At 43.9% G+C, this 25,654-nt stretch overlaps 1 protein-coding gene across 2 annotated transcripts in view; it reads left to right on the forward strand.

The window, feature by feature from the left end:
• ADAM12 (ADAM metallopeptidase domain 12) overlaps window positions 1-25,654 on the forward strand; it is a 185,053-nt gene that overhangs the window by 7,754 nt on the left and 151,645 nt on the right. For both annotated transcript variants that reach the window (XM_077182778.1, XM_077182779.1), the window contains exon 2: window positions 10,661-10,794. In XM_077182778.1, the coding sequence (XP_077038893.1) occupies window positions 10,661-10,794 (134 nt within the window). The remainder of the gene's footprint in view (window positions 1-10,660; window positions 10,795-25,654) is intronic.

Below are 25,654 nucleotides of genomic sequence, written 5' to 3' on the forward strand. Positions count from 1 at the left end.
GAGGAAGGAATGATGAATCTGACTCCATGTTCTCAGAAGGCCAATTTATTATTTTGTGATACTATATTATATTAAAGAATGCTATACTAAACTATACTAAAGAATAGAGAAAGGATACAGACAGAAGGCTAAAAAGTTAATAACAAAAACTTGTGACTTCTTCCAGAGTCTTGACACAGTTTGGCCCTGATTGGCCAATGAGTCAAAACAATTCACATGAAATCAATGAAACAATCACCTGTGGGTAAACAATCTCCAACCACATTCCAAAGCAGCAAAACACAGGAGAAGCCAACCAGATAATGATTGTTCTCCTTTTTCTCTGAGGCTTCTCAGCTTCCCAGGAGCAAAATCCTGGGTGAAGGGATTTTTCCAGACAATATGAAAGGCACAGATCATTGTGGCAGTGAGGAGCTTGGTGCTTCTCTGTGCTGGTTGTACACAGCAAGGAACATCCCTCATTTCACTGTGTGAGGGTTCCTTGCACTCGCTGAGGCAGGTTAGTAAATCACTGCAGAGAGGGATTGCACTGTACCTTTTGAAAGAGCAAGAGGAAATTGTATTTTGGAGAGTAATTTGAACTTCACTCAGTGAAAGTAGCCTTTCATGAGGCTTTGGAGGGGAGGAGTTGGAGAGGAGCACTGGACCTGGATTTTCACGTAATTATGTGGACTCATTGCTGAGAAGTGAAGATATATTTAGTACCTTTTTCTCTGCCCTTGGAGCTGGGTGGATTCCTTGTGCTTGTAAAGCACAGGTTATTATTTCTCTGCCTCAGTAAGTGTTTTTGGCTGGTACAGAAGGGTGCAAGGCTGAGTTCATAATCAAAAACAAAGATCTGTGGGGCTCTTTGGGGAAGAAACAGCAATTTAGGAACAAGCATATGTGTCCCAGAGTGGAGATGGGCCATCCTTCACTCTGGCAGCCTGGAGATACCTGTGGGAAAGGCACTGTGCAACTCTTGAGGATTTTCATCCATTATGAGCCCTGTCCTGCCTGTTTTTACAAGGGGGAAGGGCTGGGCCAATTGATAGAGTGTGGATCAGGGCTTGGAAAAGAAGTGGCTGAAAGCAGGATTTGCAGCAGGAGGACAGAAGTTCTCCTAAGCTGCTGTGTCATGGACTTTCCAAAGCTCCTTGGGGTTGGAATCTTGCATTTCTGGCTCGCCCTCTTCTGTGAACTCCAAGCCCTGAGCTCTTCCATGGGGGAACCTCTTGATCCTCCCCCATGACCCACTCTGCTGCAATGCCCTTTCCTTCACTGCTTTATTCCTCTATGTTTTGAAATGTTCTCTTCTAGGGAAAAAAAAAAAAAAAAAAAGACAACTCTGTCTTTGGACTGGTCCTGAATAGTAATTCCTCAGTCAAACATAACAGCATCCCAAATGAGGCTGGACAGCTGTTTCCCAAATATATCCCTGTACATATTCTATACACATCATAAAGCTGGGTTTGGGTTATTTGAAACGTTCTGCAGGCTCCCTGCCCCCTCCTGCAGTCAATGGCAAATGTTGTTCTCCCAACTCCACTTGTCACATTTTGTTCTGGAGAACAGGGAGGATATTGAGATATACTGGCTTCTCTCCTTGACTGCATTTCAATATGTATTTTGTATAATGAGGGCCCAAATCCTTCTGCCATTACTTATGCTTTAATCACACTGTGCTCTGCCCAGATTGCTTTAATCGCATTTGCATCAGCAGGAGTTGCTCTGTGATGAGCAATATTTCATCTGCAAACAGGGCAGACACATCTCAGGCACTTGAGGAGGAAGGAGCTGCCTGGCCAGGGTTTGTTGCAGCACAGCTCTCCACTGAGGGATGGTGCAGCATCCTGATTGGAGAAATAGATTTTCAGGAATTAGAAGGAACAAAGTTATTTTTATAGGTTGCTAGGTTGTTTTTTTGGGTTTTTTTTGTGATTTTTTTTTTATTGTGGATTTTTTTGTTGTTGCTGTTTGGTTTTTTTTATTTGTTTTTTTTTTCATTTGTTTGGGTTTTTTGGGGTTTTTTTTGTGGTTTTTGTGGGGTTTTTTTTTTGTTTTTTTTTGGTTTTTGGGGGGTTTTTTGTTGTTTTGTTTTTAGTTTGGTTGGGGTTTTTTTCTTTTTGTTTGGTTTTATTTTGTTTTATTTTTTTTGTTTTGTTTTGTTTTTAGGGGTTTTTTTTTGGACCTGTCAAGTGTGATAGCTCCCTTTTAATTTTCTACTAAATGGCTTTTTGGCATGTGTTATCTGCTGAGAAACGCCCGGTGCAGAGCCATCATTTTGTACTTCAGCCATGACATTACTCTAGATGAGAACTGATAAGTTATATAGATATTACACCAATATATAAACCATGTGTGTTAGGAAGACAAGTTCAGTTTTGAAATATTTGCCTTAGCTATGCTTTTCACTTTCAATCTGTGCCAAACATGTGCTTGAATGACTGATGGAGTCATATGGTTCCCTGAATAAAGCACTTTATTGTGCTCAGACTTGGAGCCTTCCAACAGTTGTATTACAGAAGCTTGAAGATTAAGATGATCCAACTGCTTAGGGGGTATGTCCCACAAGGAACATTTTAGTTTTCCTTTTCTTGTCCCCCCCACTTCTCTATTTTTTGTCTTTCTCTGTGTCATCAGTTTGTTCAGCTGCTGGGGCAGTGACATTGACCACAGAGAGTTTGGTGGAGGAGAGCAGCAAAGTCACCTCCAGATTTCAGCTTTCCCTTCCGTGTCCACATTGAAATGCTGAACACATGACATATTCCAGGCATTTTATGGGATTTCTTTGGGGAGGGGGCAGAGGGCTGTTCCCTGTCACTGATTATTTCATCAGCAGAATCAGATTCAGGAAGGGAGTAACTGTGCATGAGCAAGTGATGACAGGAGGTAGATCTGAGAATTATAAACCCCAAATACTGAAAGCCATGTTTTTAATGCTGTTCAGTTAATGGGGATCAGGGAATCTCAACCCTCCATTCCTCATCCTGGAGCTGCCTGGTGATGCTGCAGAGCTCCATCTGCACAGACCTATCAAGCTGGAGGCAGGATCTTTTTCCATTAGGAGCCAGAAGAACAGAAAATTAAATTCAGAAATGCATGGAGTCATCTTGCTGCTGCCTCCTCTCAGGCTCATCAAAGACCTTTGCTGACTTTTCATGTTTGAAAAATTTTTGTACACGAGTTGTAATTTTTGCAGTGTGAAAAAAAGGCAAAATTCCAGCTCCAGAAGATCCATGGAATTAGTTGCTTTCCAAGGGTTACTTGTGCTTAAATGCCTGAGGTCTTGGGTTTGGGAATTTGGGAGAAGAGAGAAAACAAGTAAAACTTTGTTTGTAGTTTTTCCTTTTTTTAAAATGGCTTATTTTCCAAGCAGGCCATGAAAGGACTAGTTTTCCTGGGTTTTGTAGAAATAATCAATGTACTCTTTAGAGGAGCAAAGGTTAGCTGGGAAAATAATTAATGATTTTGAACTAATAAAAACTTTACTGCAAGAGATAAGGGTTTTACTTATGCACAGTCACATCTTGCCCAGGCTTTTTGTGCTTATAAATAAAGGAGGGCAGAGTCTGGTGTTGTGCTGCCTTTTATGAGGCTGTGGAAGTGCTGGAAGTGGGATAATGGGAAGCACCTTATCAATGTGGTGATTTTTGTCCTTTCTTTTGAGAAGGGTGTCTGTGTCCTCAGCTGGTGGATTTAAAATTACATCAAAATTTTGATGTAAAATTTAAGCTGTTGCTTCTTTGACCCCGTGCAAGTCTCAGGGATGGCTTTGTTTAACCATTATGCACTGGAAATCTGGTTTATTTTCTGGTTTATTTTCTAGCATTTGCACATTTATTATGAGATAGAATTACAGTTTGTAGGTTTTTTTTCTATATTAGTGCCCAGGGAAGTTGTGGATTCCCATCCCTGGAAGTGTCCAAGGCCAGGCTGGAGCAGCCTGGGGCAGGGGAAGGTTCCCTGTCCATGGCAGGGATGGAATGGGCTGAGCTTTATGGCCCCTGCCAACCCAAACCACTCTGCAATTCTGTGATTTTATGAAGTACCAATTTGTTTCTCCTGTCTCAGGCACAACAGGCACCATTTTAGGTGGTTTCAGCCACATCTGTGCCTGGGTAATGTTTAACTTGGGTAATGTTTTGGCTTTTGCTGGAAGGTGGAGTGAAATAGAGGACTGGAATCACACATCCCCAGACCACAGAGTTGGATAATTGACACTTTTTTTTGGCATTATATGATTGACCCCTAATGTTGACAATTTCCATTTTAAGCAAGTTGGTTTTTCTTTTCTTTTTGCTTTCCTCGATGGACAAGAGCTGGATGTGATCCTCTGTCCAATTCCATATGGGAATCCTATCCCACTTTATGTATAGGCACTTTATACTCCTGCCATCTCTAAATGTATCAGCACTGGCAAGAAAAATACCAAAAGGCATGGGGAGCTAAGGGACAATCATGGGTCCTGTCACCTTTGGTTTTCTACATTATGTAAAATAATTCTTCTGGTTGCCTTCTTGTAATTCAGCCTTTCCACTTCCCTGCTCTCCCTGGCAGCCTCTCCAAGCCACCAGATCCAGGCTCAATTCATCTTTTGTGAGTGCAGGTGAGGAGAAATGCCCCCAGCATTCCAGATGTGCTTCTCACACCAGCTCTCAGGATTAACTTGGATCTCTGGTGCTCCCTGGAAACACCTCTTTTGATGCAGCATTATCAGTGTTATTTATCCCCAGTACCATGTGTGGGTCTTTCTGGTGTCACCTGCTTTGGAGAGCAGTGGTAGGAGCAGAAATCCTAACGATCCCTAAGGCTCCTGGGTTTAACCCCTTGCTCCAGCCTGCAAGTTATTGTGTTCTTTGTAATATTCCTGTCCTTCTCTGTGCAGTCATGTCTCACCTCTGAGCACTGGATTTCAGGAGGACTCTTGAGTAAAGGCTGCTGAGAAAAATACCAACCGATCCTAATATCTTCTCTTAGTGAACTGTGGTAAAATCCTTCCCTTGCCTGGTTGTGGGTGCTGTGTTTGTGGGAAGCTTCCAGTTCTTACCCTGTTTCACTTCCATAAATTTCCATAAACTTACCCTGTTTCACTTCCATAACTTCCTAAAGTTCTGAAGTTCACTTCCATCTTGAAGGACAAGGCTTGGTCCTCCCCTCTCAGTGTGTAAGTGTGGGATTCACATTCTCTGAACCTGAGAGAAGCAATGAGAGAAGCAGAGAAGAGAATGACCAAAACAATCCTTATCTCATTGGCTGTGCCTGTGTTTGTGCACAAGTGGAATGCATTGTGGAAGATTGTTTACCTGAAGGAATTTGCTTGATTGGATTGGGCTGTGAGTGTTTTGTTTTCTTCACCAGTCTCTGAAAGCTGTTGGTCAGGAGACAGTCACAAATTTTGTTCAGTTGAGTGCTTGTGCAGTTTCAGTTTAGATGTAGTGTAATGTAGTGTAATATAGTATAATAAAGTAATTAATTAACCTTCTGATATCATGGAGTCCTCCTCATCATTCCTCCTGCCCGTTGGGGGCCCTGCTAGTACAATTTGTAAGCTTGGGAGTTTTGGATTAAAAAATTCCGGTTGGAATTTTTCTGGAGGTGGCAGAAGAATCACCCCAAAGGAGAGAGAAGTCCCTGCTGGGGGGGACAAAGCTCTTTACACCTGCTGGGCCCCCAGGCAGCAGTGCAGGCTCTGGGGGTGCCTCAGGAACTGGCCACAGCCCCAGTGAGGGAGAGCTGGGTGCAGCCAGGTGTAAATGCCTCCCTCCACACCCATGGATGCCACAAACTGAGAGCTAAACTGAGGAAACTGGAGAAAATGAGGAGGGAAATGGATAAAGGATGTCCTTCCTGGCTTCCAGGGCATTGCCTGTGGCACGGAGCACTGCCATTAGCTGATTTCAGTTTGCAGAAAGATTACTCTGTTCCATTGTTCTTTCCAATCCAAAGATTATTCCAGTGCTTTGGGTGTTTTCCTGCAGAGAAAAACGAGGACAGGCTGTGACTTATGATTTAGAGTTGGTTTTTAGTAGGAAAGGTAACACAGGGATAATTTAATTAAATCTTTTTTTTTTCCCCCACTTCTATAATTTTCATAGCTCAGCAGTAAGTGCAGGGGGGGACATGAGGGGTGTTTGGGGACAGTGTGAGGAGACAGAGCTCCAGTCTGGGATGGAAAAGGACACCCCACAGCATCACTGGGACCTTGGCTGGGCTGGGCTTTTGTGGGGCTGTGTCAGTCCTGGAGCACCTCGTGACTGATGGAATCCTGGAGCCTCTCCCGTGAGGACAGCCTGGGACACCTGGGGTGCTCACCTGGACAGGAGCAGCTCCAGGGAGAGCTCAGAGCCCCTGGCAGAGCCTGAGGGGCTCCAGGAGAGCTGCAGAGAGGGACAAGGATGGAGGGACAGGACACAGGGAATGGCTTTAAGCTGGAAATGGGTGGATTTAGATGGGATATTGGGAAGGGACTCTGGGCTGTGAGGGTGGGGAGGGGCTGGGATGGAATTCCCAGAGCAGCTGGGGCTGCCCCTGGATCCCTGGCAGTGCCCAAGGCCAGGCTGGACACTGGGGCTGGGAGCACCTGGGACAGTGGGAGGTGTCCCTGCCATGGCAGGGGTGGAATGGGATGATTTGAAGTCCCTTCTCACCCAAACCGTTGTGGGATTTTCTGGCCCATGTTATTCTGGGTGTCCCTGTTGCTATGTGGGATCAGAACAGGCCCATCCCCAATGGAAGGAAGCTCAGCAGCACATTTGGCTCTTCTGTAAATTCTGTAAATTTACAGAAGAGAGATGTGTGTTAGAGATGGATGTTGTTTATAAACCAGCCCAGGTCTGACTCCTGTCCTGCTCTGTGCTGGGGGGCACTGGCAGCAGGGTTGGGCTGTGCATTGAGTGGGACATGCTCTGTTTTCCTTGCACTTAATCCCATTTTATCCAGAGCTACTCAGCACTGGGTGCATTCACCTCTTTGTTTGTCATGAGGACAAATAAATGGCCCTGCCTCACTAAAAGCTTATTAATTTTAAGTAAATGCAAATCTGGAGAGAGTCTGGGTTGTTTCAGGAGGCAGTGGCCGCTAAGCAAAGATGTCACTTCACATGCTCGGAGTTTATTTTGCACACAGCTTGGAGGAACTGAAATAAAAAGCAAAAAGATGAAAACCATTCTTAAGTCCTTTGCCAACAGGCCCTTGTATGATACTGTGCAAAGCAGAAAAGTTGTAGAAGTACATGGCAGATGAAAAATACTTAAGGCACACAAAAGTCACTGACAGGTAACATCTACTCATCTCACTATTTGTACAAAGTAGCTTTTATATTACTGGGGGGGGGAAAAAAGAGAATAAAGGGCGCTGCATCAGCTTGTGGGCTGCTTGTGGATCAAAAGCATTACCTTCAGTGCAGGCTGAAAATAGAAAACAGACACAACTTGTGAAGGTTTTCATGTGAAAAAGTGGGAGACGAGCTTGCGTCAGGAAGAGCTGGACAGAATTTCACTGAAATGGAAAATAAGTAGGTGAGTAAGGAGGTGCATGTGACACAAAAGATAGGAAACCTGGGTCTAATCTAACTTTCTGCTGTTGCAGATGGCCTGATTTTCTTCTCCTCTCGTGACACATTACCGAAATTTCAATTCTCTGATTTCAATTATTACACTATTTATACTGCTGTAGTTCCAGGAGTCCCTGTAGGGAAGAGGCCTCATTATTAATGGAACACAACTCTAATGGTTCAGCTTCAAAGAAACCCTCCTGAAAGTGGGGAAGGGAGGTGCAGAGTGGCAGAGAGGAAATTCCAGCAGGTCTGTGAGCATGAGGAGCTGCAGCCCTGGGAGCTGGGGGAGGTTTTTGGGCGATGCAAACCCTTCCTTGGTGCAGGTGTTGGGCCCATCCCACGGCTCCGCTCCTGGTGCCCCTGGATGCTCTTTGGGAGGCTGGGTTTGTGCTCAGGGATGGGTCCCACAACCAGCAGAGGGAAGCTGGGATGGGTTTTGTTCAGATACTGTGCTGAGAGTGGGTGAAGTGTCCCTGACTGGGATGGATTCCTTGGTGACTCCAGCCCAGGTGAGGGCCAAAGGCTCTCCAGGGTACCAGGAACTATCCCTCCTGTGTACCCACCTGATTTTATCCCATTTCCCCCCAGGTTTCCTGCACTATTTCTGCTTGATTTTTTTGGCCTGGCTCTCTCCTTATATTTTTTGTGGGGTTTTTTTCCTCCTGGTGTAGAATATTCCTCTCCCCATGTCCGTGTGCCATTGCTCAGTGGCCTTTCAGAGCTCTCCTTCTCAGGATAAGTGTGGGTTGCTCTTCCAGGCTTCCCTTATTTTCTTATTTTCATAGATAAGATTATGATCCCTTATTTTCTGCCCCCTGTTCTTTGAATCAGGCTGCAGAAACCTATTTAAAGGATTTACCTATTTATCTTCCCCTTCCTTTTTTTTTTTTTTTTAATTTAAAGACTGGGTTAGAGTTTATTTATCAGCTATACAGGTTTCTTTATTTTGCAGTCTTTCAGAAATGCACCCAGTCCATAAATATAATGAAATTTCATGAGAAAAACATTATTTGATATACAAAAGGCACCGTGCTGTGCTTATATCACACAGAGGGCAGCTGGGAGTTAAGCAAGTGCACAATGCATGTGCCCAAATTATCTCCAGAAAGAGGCCCAAAATTGGGCTGCACTGCTTCCTCTGCCTTCCACAGGAAGCTGTGATTTTTATCACACCCAATAATTTAAATAAAAACATTCAGATAAGCAGCCAAGTATCTGGCTCAGGGAAAGCAACTAGACAGAAATTGATCTTGTGTTTTATAAATGCTGTGGCTTCAGAAGATTTGCAAACCCTGAAGCTTGTCTGCTTTGTTTCCCCCCAAATAAATTATCTTTTCCAATAAAGATATAACTGCTGCCTATAAACCTGTCTTGATGTCTGTCTCCAGACTATCAACACTTCTGCACAATGAGCTTTTTCAGCAGATAAATAAGCACGTGTGGCAGATTAAATTTGCTCGTTGTAACCTTGCTTTGTTATGCACCACGAGCATCACTTCATTGGGGTGGAAGAGAAGGAGGAGTGGCAAAACTGAACCACACTTTGTGTGGATTTTCCTCCCTTCTCCCATTGTGTTTTTATAGCTGCTGCACTTCCAGAGCAGGCTGTCTGTTTAGGGAATAACCCATCTGTGCAAAATGCTGATCCCCTCCCTTTTTTCTGCTGTTTTGGGTAGTGCTGGGAAGTTCATGCTCTGCAGAATGGTCAGGGAAGGCCCATGGAGGAGTATCAGAGAGGCTTTGATGTTTCCTGAAATGACCATGGCAGCTCCATGGTGCAGACAACACATCCATGGGAGGAGAAGGATCCTCCAAGGGGCTCTGAAAACCTGGATCTCATGACACTTCCAGAATGCAAACCCTACAAAATAATAGAAGGGCCTGAGCCATTTAATCTGTGTGGTTGAGGTTGCTCAAGTGGGCCAAGGAGAAAGGAGAGCAGGGCTGGAGCCAAACTTTTCTCATTTTGCTGAGATACGCTTCATAAATTCCTGTTCTGAGCAGGGAGCTTCCTGCCTGATAATGAGAATAAAGGCTTGGAGTTCTGTCTAGACCCTCCCAGGCTGATGAGATGGTGTCTCATGTGCCTCCCCAGGGGACAACCAAGTCTTGGGCCAGCTTTGGATCATCTCTTCTAAGGGCTGACACTGTGTCCTCCCAGCCTCAGTCACTTGGGCTGCATTAAAGGGATGTAAGAACTCTGTATAGCAAACAACTTTCCTCTCTCCAATATATTTTATCTTTTTATCTTGTGAGGTAGTTTTTTTTTTTTGTTTGTTTTTTGGGGGGTTTTGTTTTGGTTTGGTTTTTTTTTTGTTGTTGTTGTTGTTTGTTTTTTTGGTGTGTTTTAGGTCAAGTGTTGTATTTTTAAAAGCACGTTGAAAAAGACCAGATTTTATTTCTGCTCATGTTGGCTTAGCCATAATGACAGCAAAGATGTTTTTAAGCTAATCCTAACAGTGATTAAATGGGGCTAATTCTGCTCAGAATATGACTCTTCATCCTTCATGAGAGCATTAGGTGAGCACAGAGAGTGTGACAAACCCCAGCAGAGTGTTGACTGTCCTGTGCACCTGGAGGCCATCCCTGTCTTCTCTTTGATTTATTCTCAGTTATTTTTCCAGCTCTTGTCCTGTGATATTGGTTTTAGGGCTCTGCCTGGACAGGCACCATGCCATTAATGTGTTTAGTGAGAGCAAAACCATGCATGCAAACAGCTTTTTGACCTGGTGGTATGAATGGAAGTCATCTGCCTGTGGAGAGTAGAGTGTTATTTCAATGAGTTTACATTCTCTTTCTCTTCCAGACCTTTTTTCCCCCACTAATGAGACTGTTCATCCTCTATGATGATATCCTTGCATCCTGATCTCTCCTCTTAATGTGCAGTCTTTGCCTTCTGCTGCCACCATCTAATCCTCTCCAGCTCTTCCCCCTGAGCCCCTCTGATTTCACAGGTTCCCTCTGAAATTCCTGTGTGTTTTGACTCTGACATTACAAGTTTCGTGTTTAATCCTTTTCCTGAATGATTTCTTTTTGAATGTGCTGCCAAGTCCCTCAAGTACCAATGTTCCCCTTGCCAGATGCTCTTCCCAGCTAACCTGAAGTGCCTCTCCCTGTCCTTAGGTGAGAATGTGGGCAGCAAAGTGGAGTCCCCAAGGCTGCAGCTGTCCAAGGACCACTCCAAAGATTATGAGATAACAATTCCCTTCCTCCTGACTGGAGAGCAGTGGAGACCAGTGAATGGCATTTATTCAGAGGTCAGTCTTCATTTTGCCTATTTGTTTATTCTGAGGTGTGTAACAATTTAAAGGCTGTTGGGGGAATTTAATGCACTTTCACCCTGTAGGTTATAAGAGTGTTTTTATATCGTTGTTGCCACATGTCTGAAATTGCTGCTTATTTAATTTAAGGAATGGATAAGGGTTTTGGTTGAAATGATTACCTTTTTCCTGCAGAGATGCATTCTTCTTTCTGATGGCAGAAATGGAAGTTTAAAGTGAAATAATAGCAATTTAATTGCTTGAGATTTTGTCATGCAACAGCAGAATGAAAACTAAGGAGAGGGGGAGGCAAGCACACCAAACAGGTTTGTTTGGTAAATACAGTCTGACAGCAAGGAATTTAGGGACCAGTGGAAATAATGGAATAAACCAGTGCTGGCTGCAGCCTGAGGCATTATCTGGGCTTAATTATCCCATGGGAGACCCCCAAATTCCATCCCTGTGCTGGATTGGGACTGAGGCTCTCCCTTCACACTCTGCTTCCCTTCCCTAACAAGGCAGGATCTGCCCCTGGCTCTGGGATTGTTTCCCCCTCTTGACAGGCCCTGAGAAGCTTTGCTCCTTTTTTCCCCCCAGACGTTTGTGAATGATATAGGAAGCTGCACTTAGGAAAAAAAGGCTGGGTTTTATCTCCTTCTTGAAGTATGAGGACAGTTTGTTGTTTATTGTCACCAAATGTATCCTGGGAATCTCTTACCCAGCCTTTTAACTCAGATCTAGTTTGATTCCAGCTCACTTTTTATGTCATTCTTTAAATTATCTGAATGAGGAAGGGAAAAAGTAAAGTTTTTAAATAGTTTAAAAAAAAAAAAAGATAGGTAGGAAAAAAACCAAGCAAAAACAATTCAAAAAGTCCAGAGAGCCAATTAGAAACAGCTTTTCTTGCTGGATTGGGAAAGTATTCCATGGAGAAATCCTGCTTGACTACTGCCACTGCTTGCAGGACGTGGCTTTGGATCACGTTGCTGATTGACACAAGTAGGTGTGAAAAGATATTCCCAAACAAGGGCTCTGACTTTCAAAAAAAGCTTGTCCAGATTAAAATTGTTCCTTCTTCTCCTCTGTCCCTTCCTAAATAGGAGAGAAGGGCCAGGCCCAGTTCTGAATCTGTGCAGTGATGAAAGGGATATCAGAGTGGGTGTAGAATGGCTTATCTTGGAGATAACACAGATGGCTTGGTCCTAGATGTATGTGCAACTCTATTTTTAGATTATTTAATTAGAAACAGGCATTCTCCATATAGAGAGAGGCCTTTTAGCTACTCACTGGAGCTCTCTGAGAGAGTTACAACCCAGCATCACTCTGTGAGTAATGATAATGTGATTTATATCGTTAATTTGTTTCCCAGAATTACTTTCAGTTTAAGATGAACACTAGAAAAGATTTGTGGCTTGGTAGAAAGATCCACGTGCTGTATCAGCACTTTTTTTTTTCCCCTTTGAATACTTCTTTTCCATGGAAACTTATAAATTAAATACACAAAAGTGCACATCAGGCTGTGGGAAGAACAACAGCTTCAGTGGTAGAGGAGAAGAGTAATGAATAGCTTGTCACATAAATATTGATCAAAAGCACAAAAGTTAAATACTGCTGTATTTGATGGCTAAATGAGATCTATTGTTCTTCAACTCGTTTCAAAGTGTTCCTCTGTTTTTTTTAATTGTATATGAAGTCAAAAAAAGTATGTACTTGTAAGAGGGGAATGGTATTGCAATAGGATATATGGTAAAATAAATAATGGAGTGGCTATAAAAATGCCAAGGGATTAAAGTTATTTGTGTACAGATAATTGCCTGGCAATGATGGCCCCATTCCCCAATCCTTTAACTGTAAATACTCCTGCTTAACAATTAGTCCCTGGGAAAGCACACTCATCATTTAGTGCAGCCTTCTCTCCCATCTTGGAGATAAAACTGTCCTTTTATTTACCCCAGGAGTCGCTGCAGTATCTGTTGGAATCTCTCACTTGGAATCTGTCAGCAATGATTATTAAGCTAATGACTTTCTCGTTGAGAGCCCATACACTGTGCAAAAAATGTGAGATAATTCACACAGTCTAATGGCACAAACACACAGGACTGCTCAGCAGCAGTGAGGAAATTCCATTTACTGAAGTGAAAAAAGAAAATTTGCTTATCTTCAACCAGATTTTATTTTAATACACTTGGGATGTGCTTTTTCAAGGACGTCTTGTGATTTAGGTGTTTAGGTGTAAACTTAGGAAAGTTTAAATTAGTGACAGGCAAACCTCAATTTTAAATACAGATATGTAATTAAATTATATTTAAAGAATTTGGGGTTCCCAAGTGTAAATTAAGGGGTTTGTGTCTGGAGAGAACTGATCATTTACTGGGCAGGTCAGTTTTTCTCTCCACCTTCCCCAGCTCAAGTCAAAGCTCTGTGAAACCAAGGTCAGGATTTCATGGTGGCACCATTTCAGAAATGTTGTTGCTTTTTGCCTGTTTAAAAGATGCCTGTGCTGATGCCAACACTTTCTGTGGCATTATGAAATCCTTTAGGCTGGAAAATGCCCCCAGGGTCATTGGGTCCAACCTTTGGGCACCACCTTATCCATTAAACCACAGCCCTGGGTGCCACATCAGTCATTGCTGTAGGGCTCAGGGATGGAGACTCCAGCACTGCCCTGGGGAAGCCTCATCCAATTCCTATCCACTCTTTCAGTGAAAAACTTTTTCCTAATATTCAACCTGAGCACAACTTGGAGCCTTTTCCCCTTGGCCTATCAGCATCCTAGATAGGGAAGAACATTTAAAAAATAAAATACAGACACTTAAGAGGAGCTACTGTGGAAATACCTCAATTTGTACAACTGTGTGATGCTGTTTGTTTAGTCAGGGTTGTTAACATTTCTCCTGGCATCTTTTTTTTTGTTTTTCAATTCAGAAAATGTATCATTTTCAGTGGGAATATTTTACTGGTACCTAATTCTTCTATTTACTGGATATAATATTCACTTGCCAACCTTAGTGGCTGCTATTTTGAGTGTCCAGTTGTTGCTGTTGAGGAGAAAATGCTGCATTTGGGGCTGCGTGGCAGCAGGATCAGGCCCTGAAGGGTTGTGCAACATCACCCTGGGCTTCAAACAATGGCTGCCCATATTCCCTGCAGATGTGATTTCCTCCTTCCCTGAAATTTTGTGTGCATTACAGCATGTGTTGATAGGTCATTATACATTAGAGCTCCAGTTGTCCTTCCACTTCTCTTTTTTCATGTGCTCAGCACTTTGAGTTCTGTGTTGATTGCCACCCCCCACCTCAGCGCTTGCTTTAAACACACAAGGGTTGGGTTCTATTTTCCTTAAATATTTCTAAGGTTTGAACAAAGTGGTTTCATTTTATATTATTTAAGTGCAGCAAAAAAAACCAAAAACCCTCCTTTCCCCCCCCCCCATATTTCCAGCTGAATATTTTTCTTCCAAACTTGGCTCGCGATTCACAAATCAAGCCAAGTTTGATGAGAGTTTGGGTAAGTGATGTTTTAGTACACAGAACACTTTAGGGAAGATTTTTTTGAAGACCATCTGTTTGGCTTCAGCTTTTATCCTCACACCCTGTTAGGGACACAGAGGGCTTGGTGTGTGCCAGATGCCTGCAGCACAGGAGCTCTGGGTCAGGTAATATCAGTGGTGTTGTTCCAGAGCCTCATCCCTCCTCCTGGGGAGACAAGAGCCAGGCAGGAGATGTTTCATGTGGGCATTGAGGGCCTTTTGGCTCCATTTCTGTGCTTTAAAGGAATTTAGGAACCAGTGGAAATAATGTGGGTAAATGCTGCCAGGCATGGACAAGCTGCAGTGCCCAGTGTTGCATTCCCCTGGGCTGGCACTCGTGTTCCCAGAGGGACGCAGATTGGTGGAGCTGGCTTTGGACTCAGCCAAAGCTGAGTTCATGAAGTTCCTGAGAAATGGAAAGCGTTTTCTGAGGGTTTGGTGTGATCAGCTATGCAGGTAGACCCAGAGTCACTCAGCTGTGGGGTTTTCTCTGCCCCTGTCTGTGTAGGACCTGCCATGCCATTGCTGGCACCTGCAAGGACTCAAAGAGAATCAGGACCAAGTGCTTTGAAAGATTTAATCCTCTCAAATTTGTAAAATCACATGGGCAGGTTAGGTGCAGCATTCCTTTCTGGGGGATATTTTGGACGTTTGATGGATCTTTTGTAATCCTGTTCTCCGTACCTGTCCAAGTGCAGTATTAACCTGTTGGGTGCTCCAGTCAGGATACAGCTGCCATTCACAAAAATAAATGGGCAGGTATTTAAGGACCTGCAGCCTGGAGCTGAGTGTGGTTCCTAAAAAACCCTATGAGAAGCTGGAAAGCCCTGAGATGCTTGAACTTAGTTTGAGTTTGCAAGTTGCCAGCCTTGGTTGCTTCCAAATGATGGAATTTCAAACAGGGAATTTGATTTTTGATGTTAAATTTGGAGGATATGTGAATCAATGAGTAAATTTTGCTGTGTGACTTCTTTAAAATAATTAACTGTGGGGAAGTGGCTGTGCACAATCTACCTGACCCTGGGTTAGAGCCTTAATCCACCTGGGTCACTGTGAGCATCACAGGGCTCTTTGAAAATACTGTCACTGACCTCAGTATATAAACACAGATTGGAAAATCCTCCTCTCCCCACCTTGCAGAGAGTGAGGCCTCTTGTTCTGTGGCTCCCCACACCCCAAGAGATTGCGGTTGTGTTGGAGTTAGGGACAAGCAGAGGAGAACAAAGAAAGGTGCCCATGGTGGGCAGAGAGGGTGGCAAGACCTGCAGGATATTTCCAGCTCTCACTCCCCCAACACCAGCGACTTGGAAATGCAAATAAATCAGAAATTCTTCTCCCCTCTAGGCAGGGGGCAGTGGATTCAGGGATCAGCAACACTGCTTTGCCAAGCTGGAGTGTTCAAGGCCAGATTCTGAGCTCTGAGTGTGAATCTGTTTCCTTCCCTTGCCCAGGCTGGAATAAATCAGGGCTGCAAATTGAAATCTTAAAGAAGGGTTTTTAAAAAAAGGGAGAAAGAAAGATGAGAAGGCAGAGTTCCTTTTCTTGTAGCAACACTCTTTTTTTCTTTCTTGGTGTTATGTTATGCTTTGAATATAAACTCTAGCAATGAAATGTGAAGATAAAGATGAAAGCCAGCTATAAAATATATATTTAGACCATATTTCTTGTGGTTTTTAAGTGTGCACTTGTCACAGCTCTAAGATTGTGCATGTGAAGTGGCAGAGGATTACCATTTCCTGCTGCTTAGCATGCATTGCATCTCCCTTTGCTCCTGAAGAAGCAGCTTTTGCATCCCTGCCTGCCCCATTCCTGAGCATTGTGCTATGGATTGTATTCAGGAGCAAACATCAGAATCTTGGTTATTTGTGTGGAATTTTGGGCACTGATTACGTGAATCTCAGTGTGAAAATCTCTGCTACCTATAAAAGTATGATCAGCTCTGACAGTTGTTGGTTATCTTTATGATTCTCCAGATTTATCACATCCCCTGGGTGTTACACTGATGCTTTGATGCTTTTCACCTTTTTACATTTTTTAATGCCTTCACTCTAAGGTCCTAGTTCAACACCTACTAAAATTGGGATTTTTTTTGCCATTGAGATAAAATACTATTGGCAGGAAGAGAAGATAACTTTAAATTTGTTAAAAAGCCACTGTAATAATGCTGGAGATGGAAGAACACACTGGGAGCTGCCAAGTGGCAGAAGGGGCAAAGGCAGTGATAGCCAGGGTGTTATTCAGAGTTTTGGTCTCCACGTGAGTTCCAGATTTATTAGGAACTTATTGGGGCATCACACAGATTCCCAGAATCCTGGAATGGTTTGGGTTGGAAAGGACCCTGAAGTTTGTGTTTTTCCTCCCTCTGCCATGGGCAGGGACACCTTCCACCATCCCAGGCTGCTCCAGCCTGGCCTCGGGCACTGCCCGGGGTCCAGGGGCAGCCCCAGCTGCCAGGGCAGGTCTCTGTGCTGGTTCCCATTTCCCCTCTTTGCTGCACCCCCTGTGTGGCTCTCCCAGGCTTTGATACACGGCTGAGGGGCTCACTCTGTCAGATAATTAATTTAGAGCTCAGTGTTTTCAAGAGCAAACCCATTCAAGTTTATTTCATAACTGGCATAGCCTTCGTGCAAGTGATAATTGTTTATATTCCCTTCAACCGAGCCTCCTGCTGTTCCTTTTCATTTGAAATAATTACCAAAGTTTAGACTTCCAGACAATTGTATTAAGGGGAGTCATACAGTGCTGCTTAAACAAGGCTTTGAAGGCTGAGAGGACAGCTTTCATAGCTCTTTTACATGGTTGTTTTACATATCTTGAGAGAGAGAGGCATAACCAGAATTTATAGTGCTCTCCATATTTTTTATGACTCATGAGCATCGACTATAAGAGGCAGAGCTGTGCTCTCTCCACAAGCTGTGTCATCAGCTGGGAATGCAGCTTGGCACAGGCAGAGGAACAGCACTAATCCTCCACAACCTTCCCTGGGAGATCCTCTCCTTGAGCCTTTAATTAATAACCTGGAAGTCATTAATTTAATAGCCTGGTAAACAATCTGATATTTCTTTTGCTTTTCCTTATGCACGTACTCCTGCCTTGCAGGGCCACTCTGAGGAGTGATTAGTGCAAATATGCTCTATTAGTTAATAACTCTTGTGTGTTTGTTTCATTTGGAAGCAGCAGAAGTTTTGCAGGGACGCAGTCAGGGGAGGGAGCGTGGCACCTCCTCTGGCAGTCAGGGAATTTCTGTGTCCCAGGGAGCCAAAGCAGCCCAAAGCCACCCCTCTCAGCTCACCTCGTCCAAGAGGAGGAAAACAGGTTCCCTTCCTCCCATCCAACCCCGGTTAACCATTGATCCATCTGATAATTTAATTCATGCCATTTTTCAGAAATGCTGGTGGGTGTGTCCTGGCTCCAGGGACTTGCTGGAGCTCACGCAGCAGCTCCGGGGCTGAGGAATTCCTGGAGCTGGGACCACCAATGAAAACTTGGTGCTGGTGATTGAGTGGGGGAAGTTCTTTTCTGTGTCTGCACTGCATCAGTGCCCTGGTTCCAGCTAGATACACGAGGATTCATTTCCTGCCTGAGCCACTTGGGCAAACTGGGATTGAGCCCAGAAAAGTCCTTTGCATCTTTAGCCCAAGTGATACAGCGTGTTAAGCTTGCAGAGCTCTGTGTGAGTGTTTTTGCTCAGGTATTGTTGGAAGTGCTGGGTGTTTTAAAGAACAGAAAATGGAGAGCTTTGTAGGAACAAACCACCAGACACCTCCTGCTCTCCCTGGGGGTTTGCAGCTTTCCATAGGGTGAAATTCCCCTTCACCAGCTTCTGTCAGGCTGGGCTGCTGGAGGAATTCTGTCATACTTGGCCAGGGGAGATCTGCAGTGATATCATGGTGGGGAGCTCTGCCTCTCCCCCAGTACCAGGGGCTCTGCAGAGGGTGTGCTGGGGACCCACCAGCTATGAGGTAGTGTCTCAGATCCCAGCTCCAGCAATCCTTCAAAAGCTGGAGCAATCCACTTCAACTTGAGTTTTCAGGCTGGCATTTCAAAGGAGAAAAACAACCCCTCAAACAAACAGATTGTGCTTTCTGCAATTAAAAGGGGGGGGGGGGGAATATTTTGATTTTAATGATGCAGTTCACATTAGCGACCCTTTAATGTGGGATTAAAATCTAAACCTGAGTTCCTGCTTTATGCTGGGTTTGTAAAGTGCTTGTACTGAGGCATTTTCATATTGAATTAATTTAGCTTATACTTGGCTATTTCACGTCTCTTGCAACAGATCTTGCGAGTGTAAGGTATGAATTTCAGTGTTGGATTAAAAGAATGCTTTGCTTTCCAGCTCTGAGCATGTGATCAGTTTTGGGGTTTTTTTTACAGGCAGGAGGAGAATCTCCCTTGTTCTCAATTCCTATGGTGAGTGCCTTGGGTCAGGCTGAAGCCTAGACCAGAGCAGGCTCTGTCCCACCGAGCACCCCTGGTACCAGGAATGTGCAGCTCCTGCAAGGAGCCCTTTGTGGACTTGGAACAGCAGCAAAACCTGGGGCTCTTCCAAGGACTCCAATCCTCTGAGCAGGGGAAACCATGAGCTGCTGACATCTTTTGTGATGAGGACCCTTATTTCAGAAAGCCACAGTAAATTGAGTTGTTCTCAGTGTATATTTGAAGGGTGAAGAAGTAAATTGAGCTGGTCAATCCACTGAGTCTTACAGCTAACAAGCCCAGTGCCTTTGTTGTTGAATTATAATTCTATTTCAATGTGATTTACTCAAGCCCCAGTTGATTTGCCTCTTCTATAGGAATATTTCTCATTTTTCAGAATTGTAATGAGGAGTCATAGAGGTTATATGCAGTTTAAAGCCTGATAAAAAAATAATTAGGATTGATAATAAGGCTTTTTAAAATGCAGCAGGAATATCTTGACAATAAAAGGCTTTCAAGGTGTTGGTATTTTTCTAGAAATAAAATGACTGCCAAAAAACTCTGCCAGCTGCTTTCAAAAAGCTTGTGTAGATGAGTTAAAAATTATCTGTATCATTTTGGTATTGCAGCAGAAAGTTCATGTTCAGTTTTCATCTCGTGGAAATTGTGTGTCCCATTTGTGTGGTTGTCTTTCCTCAAGGACACAGCTCTAAAGCGAGATGGAGCTTTTGGAGCTGAACATGGCAATTTCCAGCCTGGCAGAGGTGCTGGGAGTGGAATCCTTGTGAGATGCATTTCCACTGAATATTTTGTGAGAGGTGGGGCTGCTGCCAGAGCCTGCAGGGTGTTCTGGGCTTGATCGGGGTGTGCTGGGGCTGTTTCTGCCCAGTGTCACTGGAGCTCTGCTGGTGACACTGAATGGGGCTGTTTGTGTCCCCATAGCTGTGCTGGTGACACTGTCCTGAAGCTGTTTGTGTGTCCCCATAGCTGTGCTGGTGACACTGAATGGGGCTGTTTGTGTCCCCATAGCTGTGCTGGTGACACTGAATGGGGCTGTTTGTGTCCCCACAGCTGTGCTGGTGACACTGTCCTGAAGCTGTTTGTGTCCCCATAGCTATGCTGGTGACACTGGTATGGGGCTGTTTGTGTCCCCATAACTCTGCTGGTGACACTGTCAGGGGCTGTTTGTGTCCCCATAGCTGTGCTGGTGACACTGAATGGGGCTGTTTGTGTCCCCACAGCTGTGCTGGTGACACTGTCCTGAAGCTGTTTGTGTCCCCATAGCTGTGCTGGTGACACTGTATGGGGCTGTTTGTGTCCCCATAGCTGTGCTGGTGACACTGGCAGGGGCTGTTTGTGTCCCCATAGCTGTGCTGGTGACACTGGCAGGGGCTGTTTGTGTGTCCCCATGGCTGTGCTGGTGACACTGTATGGGGCTGTTTGTGTGTCCCCATAGCTGTGCTGGTGACACTGGCAAGGGGCTGTTTGTGTCCCCATAGCTGTGCTGGTGACACTGTCCTGAAGCTGTTTGTGTCCCCATAGCTGTGCTGGTGACACTGTATGTGGCTGTTTGTGTCCCCATAGCTGTGCTGGTGACACTGTATGTGGCTGTTTGTGTCCCCATAGCTGTGCTGGTGACACTGGTATGGGGCTGTTTGTGTGTCCCCATAGCTGTGCTGGTGACACTGTCAGGGGCTGTTTGTGTGTCCCCATAGCTGTGCTGGTGGCCCTGTCAGGGGCTGTTTGTGTCCCCATAGCTGTGCTGGTGACACTGGTATGGGGCTGTTTGTGTCCCCATAGCTGTGCTGGTGACACTGGCAGGGGCTGTTTGTGTGTCCCCACAGTTGTGCTGGTGACACTGTCCTGAAGCTGTTTGTGTGTCCCCATAGCTGTGCTGGTGACACTGGTATGGGGCTGTTTGTGTCCCCATAGCTGTGCTGGTGACACTGTCAGGGGCTGTTTGTGTGTCCCCATAGCTGTGCTGGTGACCCTGTCAGGGGCTGTTTGTGTGTCCCCATAGCTGTGCTGGTGACACTGTCAGGGGCTGTTTGTGTGTCCCCATAGCTGTGCTGGTGACCCTGTCAGGGGCTGTTTGTGTGTCCCCATAGCTGTGCTGGTGGCCCTGGCTGCTCTGAGGTGTGTGTGTCTCTCCCTGCCCCAGCAGCTGCTCTCACTGGTGGTGGCTCTGTCCCTGGAGCCAGGGAGGGCCGCTGTCCCTCTCCCATGTCCCACCAGGATGTGTCCATGTATGTCCCCAGCTCTGTCCCTGCCCTTGGATGCTGTGCCCAGCTCTGAGATGTGAATGTTTTGTTCCCCTGGAGCTGCAGTCAGGCTCAGGAAAGGAGGAGCTCCTCAGTCCTGCCCTCATTCCTCCTCAAGGATCAACTTCATTTGGCTTCTGCTGCGTGACCTTGTTCCCCCTTCCTCTTCTGGCCTCTCCTCCACCAGGGTGGTTCCTTGGCAGGTTCATCTCCTCTTTTGTTCCTCCTCTCCCCACTGACCACATCCTTTGAGGAGCATTCTCTGCATAAAAATGGTCTTTTTTGGGGTGAACCTGCCAAGCCCTTCCCAGCCAGTCATCGTTGTCTGGAGCGATTCCTGGAATCCCAGAATGGTTTGGCTTGGAAGGGATCTCAAAGCTCATCTCATTGCATCCCCTGCCATGGGCAGGGACACCTTCCACTGTCCCAGGCTGCTCCAAACTGGCCTTGAACTCCTCTAGGCATGGGGCAGCCACGCCTCTGCCTCCTTCTGAGGTGGCAGCATTTTGCCTTCTGAGTTAAAATGAAACCTAGAAATAATTTTAATATTCATAAGAATTTTACTAGCTGAGACCACCTCATTGAGCACAGGAGCAAAGATTTTTAGCCAGAGCTGCTGCATGGGGCCAGGAGGGTCAAATCTTCCCAGAGCTGCCCAATTTTGGCTGATTTTTTGGTGGATGTTATTTTCTGGCAGTGCTGGGCATGGCAGGCTCCTCTGGGCAGCAACCCTGGGTGCAATCCCACCCTGGTGTCCTCCATTATTCACTTTATCTCCTCTCTGCTGTTTCCCTGTGAGGTACAGCCTGTCCTGGGACAGAAACGCTGCTGGCCAGGGAGACAAAAGCTCTGAGATGTGAGAACTGGGACAGCCAAGAGCCTCCCTGCCCCAAAAAAGGGCCCTTGCCCTGGCAGGGCTGAACCTGCCTTGCAAAGGAGGATCTGGACATGGATCTGCTGCAGGAAAAGTCAACAAGAGGAATTCTGTCCTCAAAGCAACTGCAAGCCTGTTCCTGGGTTAGCATTGCCCACTCCCTCCAGGAGAAAGAGTGGGATCCCTAAATTCAGTGTATCCAACAGAAACTGCCTCTCTCTTGGTTTCAACAGACAGGAACGTTGTTGAAACCAGACTTTTTTTGGCATTTACTGGCATTACTAAGAAAGAGTTGGCCAGGAAAGCTGGCAGAAGGAGATGAGTTGGAGAAGCTTTAAAGATTTTTTTTTTCCTATAAAATGAATATCCAGAAGCTGTGTAAATGTAATTTTTTTCAGTTTGAAAAGTGTATAGAAAGACAACATATACACATTTCTGACTGAAATACCATCTAAGCTGGCTGTGCCCTCCAAATTCTTTTCCCTCGATTAAAAAGATGGGGGGAAAAAAAAAGTAAAAAGAAACGACAAAACAAAACAACACCTCAGGAAATCCCTAGAATGTTTATTCAGGAACAGAGCAGCCTGTTACAATCATTAGCTTGCAAAGGTATTTCTGTTATAGTCAGAGGGCAAAGTGAATTTTAACCTTTTATTGCCAAGAGATGTCATGTTTTTTGTGGAGGAGCTATTGAGGTGTGTAAATCCCTGTGAATGAGTGAGTGGCATCTGTAAAAACCCCAAGCAAAGCCCCAAAGCAATCCCTGCAGAGGGAAACTAAAATCAATTTCAATGCCCACAGTTAAAACATAAAGTACTACATTTCATGCTTTATTGAGTTTCTATTTATTGCTTAATTTCTGCTTGTAAAAAAGGCTTCAATTGAAGCAAAAAGATGTTTCAAAATATTTGACTCCCTTTTTCCTTATGAGCTCAGTGTGGAATTGCCAACTGCGATGGGGTTTTGATTATAAAGGGAAAAAAAAGGGCTGGATTGGTTTAAAATGTGATCTGTGGGAACCTTCCAGAGCAGGATCTTTCCCAGGAACCCCAGAGGAGAGAGAAAAGAAAGGAAAAAGCAGCTCCAGGGAGACCCAGGGTCAGGAGCCTGGGAACACTGCTTGTCACAGGGGCAGAGTTAGGAAATGGATGGAAACTCTTGGGATTTTAAAGATGGGAACCTGGATTATTTGCTCTGTGCAGTCAAACATCTCCCCTTTATTGTCCTGCCCCTTCCCATCTATCAAATGGGAATAAAGTTTAGCCCAGGCAATGGGGCATCAATTTGATTTTTGTAATTTTTCAGAGTAGAAGTGTTTTTTGTGTTCCTGCTTTGGCTGTGCAACCTTTAGGAGCCAGGAATTTGCTGTTCTGGAGGAAAGAGGGATGTCTTGCACGTGTGGAAAAACCCAAATGTGCTGCTTGAACAAGGGAATAGATATTTTCAAGATTTTAGGTCTCAAGCAATGAAAGAGGAATGAAATGGTTTCAGTGCTGAGCATGAGGATTGTCACTGTTGCAAACTTGGAGGCAATTTGGAAACATCTTGTAAATATTGTGAAGAACATTAACTGAGATTTTTATAGGGTATGATGAGCCTATAACTCAGTCCAAGTTTAGACAATCACCTTTCTTTGATGGAGATCAGCAGGGACATGAAAACACTTGAAATTAAGAAATATTTTGATTAGTAATATTTTGGTTTATTATGTATCTCTCATTTATATGTGCATCTTTACTTCTTTCAACCATGCAATTTAATCACCAAGCACCCATTTGTTTTTAAAATTGCATTTATCAATATTATCCCACTTCCACACACACCTATTAACTAATTTAAAAAGAAACCTCAATGTGTAGAATGGAGATCAGCTCTCAGAGCTGATCATGGAATTTCAGAGCCTTCATGGAATTAGTATTTAGCAGTTTCCCTAAATCTGTGTGATATGGAGACAACAACAGCTGGATTTGAGTAAATTCTTTTGCAGGGAGAACCACAGGGCTGAATTTTCCTGTATTTGTATTAATGGAGTGGATATATCTATATAGATCTATAGATATAGATAGTTATCAATATATGTGCAAATGTCTATCTATATATTGAGATTTCTATCTATACTTACACAGCTGCTCTGTTTCCAACCTTATCTCAGGATTCAGCTCTCAAACCAGGTTTTGAATTTGTTTTTGCAAAACTCTGTGAGGAAAAAGCAGCTGAGTAAGGCTACAGCAAGATGTGGCCTTGAAATCAAATCAGAAAATGGAGCAGTGGAGAGGGAGGATGCACAGCATGGAGTGCAACTCTTATCAGAGCTCTGCTTTTCTGGGACAGGTTATTAGGGAGGAATCTCATTTAGGAGCAGAGGGTTTAGCAGCGTGCCCTTGTGCTGATGGACTCAGCAGTGCTATAAACTTCATAGACGGAGGTGGAGTCATTCTAATTTTAGGATAAGGCAATGAGGGGGTGAACAAAAAGCATAATGTAAAAGAAATAAAGGCTGTTCCAAGTGTGGATGTTATCTGTGCCATCACTGCACAGCCTCACATTGCAGGGGGATCAGCTGCTGCAGATATTTTGGCTGATGTGGATGAAAGCAGTGTTTTCTGGAGATCCCCATTATTGTGTGCAATATTTCCTTTAATTCAGTTACTTTGAGGCAGGTAACAAAGGGAACTTTGATATTTCTGTGCAAAAAAAAAAAAAAATAGCATTTGAAAATTCTTCACAGCCTGATTTACTAAACAATTTAGACAGAGTCCAGTCTCTGTTTGAAGGCTTCAAAGGCAATGTTGGCTTGCAAAATCTTTATTTTTCTCAGTGCAAGAAAAATCAATACAACCCTGGTAACACAAAGCTGTGGCTTACCAAGGTATCTTCCTTAAGCTCAGTTTGAATTCTGACATTGGCCATCACACTCAAGCCAAATTATTTGGTAATATCAAGATGTGCTTGGTTTTTTCCCAGCAGCCATGGTGTAGTTTTTATGGTTTTGCATTCTATATTTTTATATGATATACAAAGATTCCCTTGCCAGAGCAATGAGAGTTTTAAAAGTTCCTCATGAACCACAGTGAAGTTGTTCTCATGTTCTGTCCTTTTAGTGTGCTGGCTGACACCTGAGCTAGTGAGAAATTTGTTCAGTATAAAATAATGATAAATAAATATAATAAATATAATAAATGAAATTTTAAAACATTCTATATTTTTAGATTATATACAAATACTTCCTTGCCAGAGCAATGAGAGTTTTAAAAGTTCCTCATGAACCACAGTGCAGTTGTTCTCATGTTCTGTCCTTTTAGTGTGCTGGCTGACACCTGAGCTAGTGAGAAATTTGTTCAGTATAAAATAATGATAAATAAATATAATAAATATAATAAATGAAATTTTAAAACATTCTATATTTTTAGATTATATACAAATACTTCCTTGCCAGAGCAATGAGAGTTTTAAAAGTTCCTCATGAACCACAGTGAAGTTGTTCTCATGCTCTGTCCTTTTAGTGTGCTGGCTGACACCTGAGCTAGGGGGAAATTTATTCAGTATAAATAATAATATATAAGTATAATAAATATAACAAATAAATAAAAGTAAAATAGTCTACATTTTTATATTATATTAAAAGGTTTCTTTGCCAGAGAAATGAGAGTTTCAAATGTTTCTCATGAACCACAGTGAAGCTGTTTTCATGTTCTGTCCTTTTGGTGTGCTGGCACCTGAGCTAGTGAGAAATTTATTCAGCATAAAATAAAAATAAAAAAATATAAAATAATA

Source organism: Agelaius phoeniceus, chromosome 9 (assembly GCF_051311805.1).
Source record: "Agelaius phoeniceus isolate bAgePho1 chromosome 9, bAgePho1.hap1, whole genome shotgun sequence".
NCBI lineage: Eukaryota > Metazoa > Chordata > Aves > Passeriformes > Icteridae > Agelaius > Agelaius phoeniceus.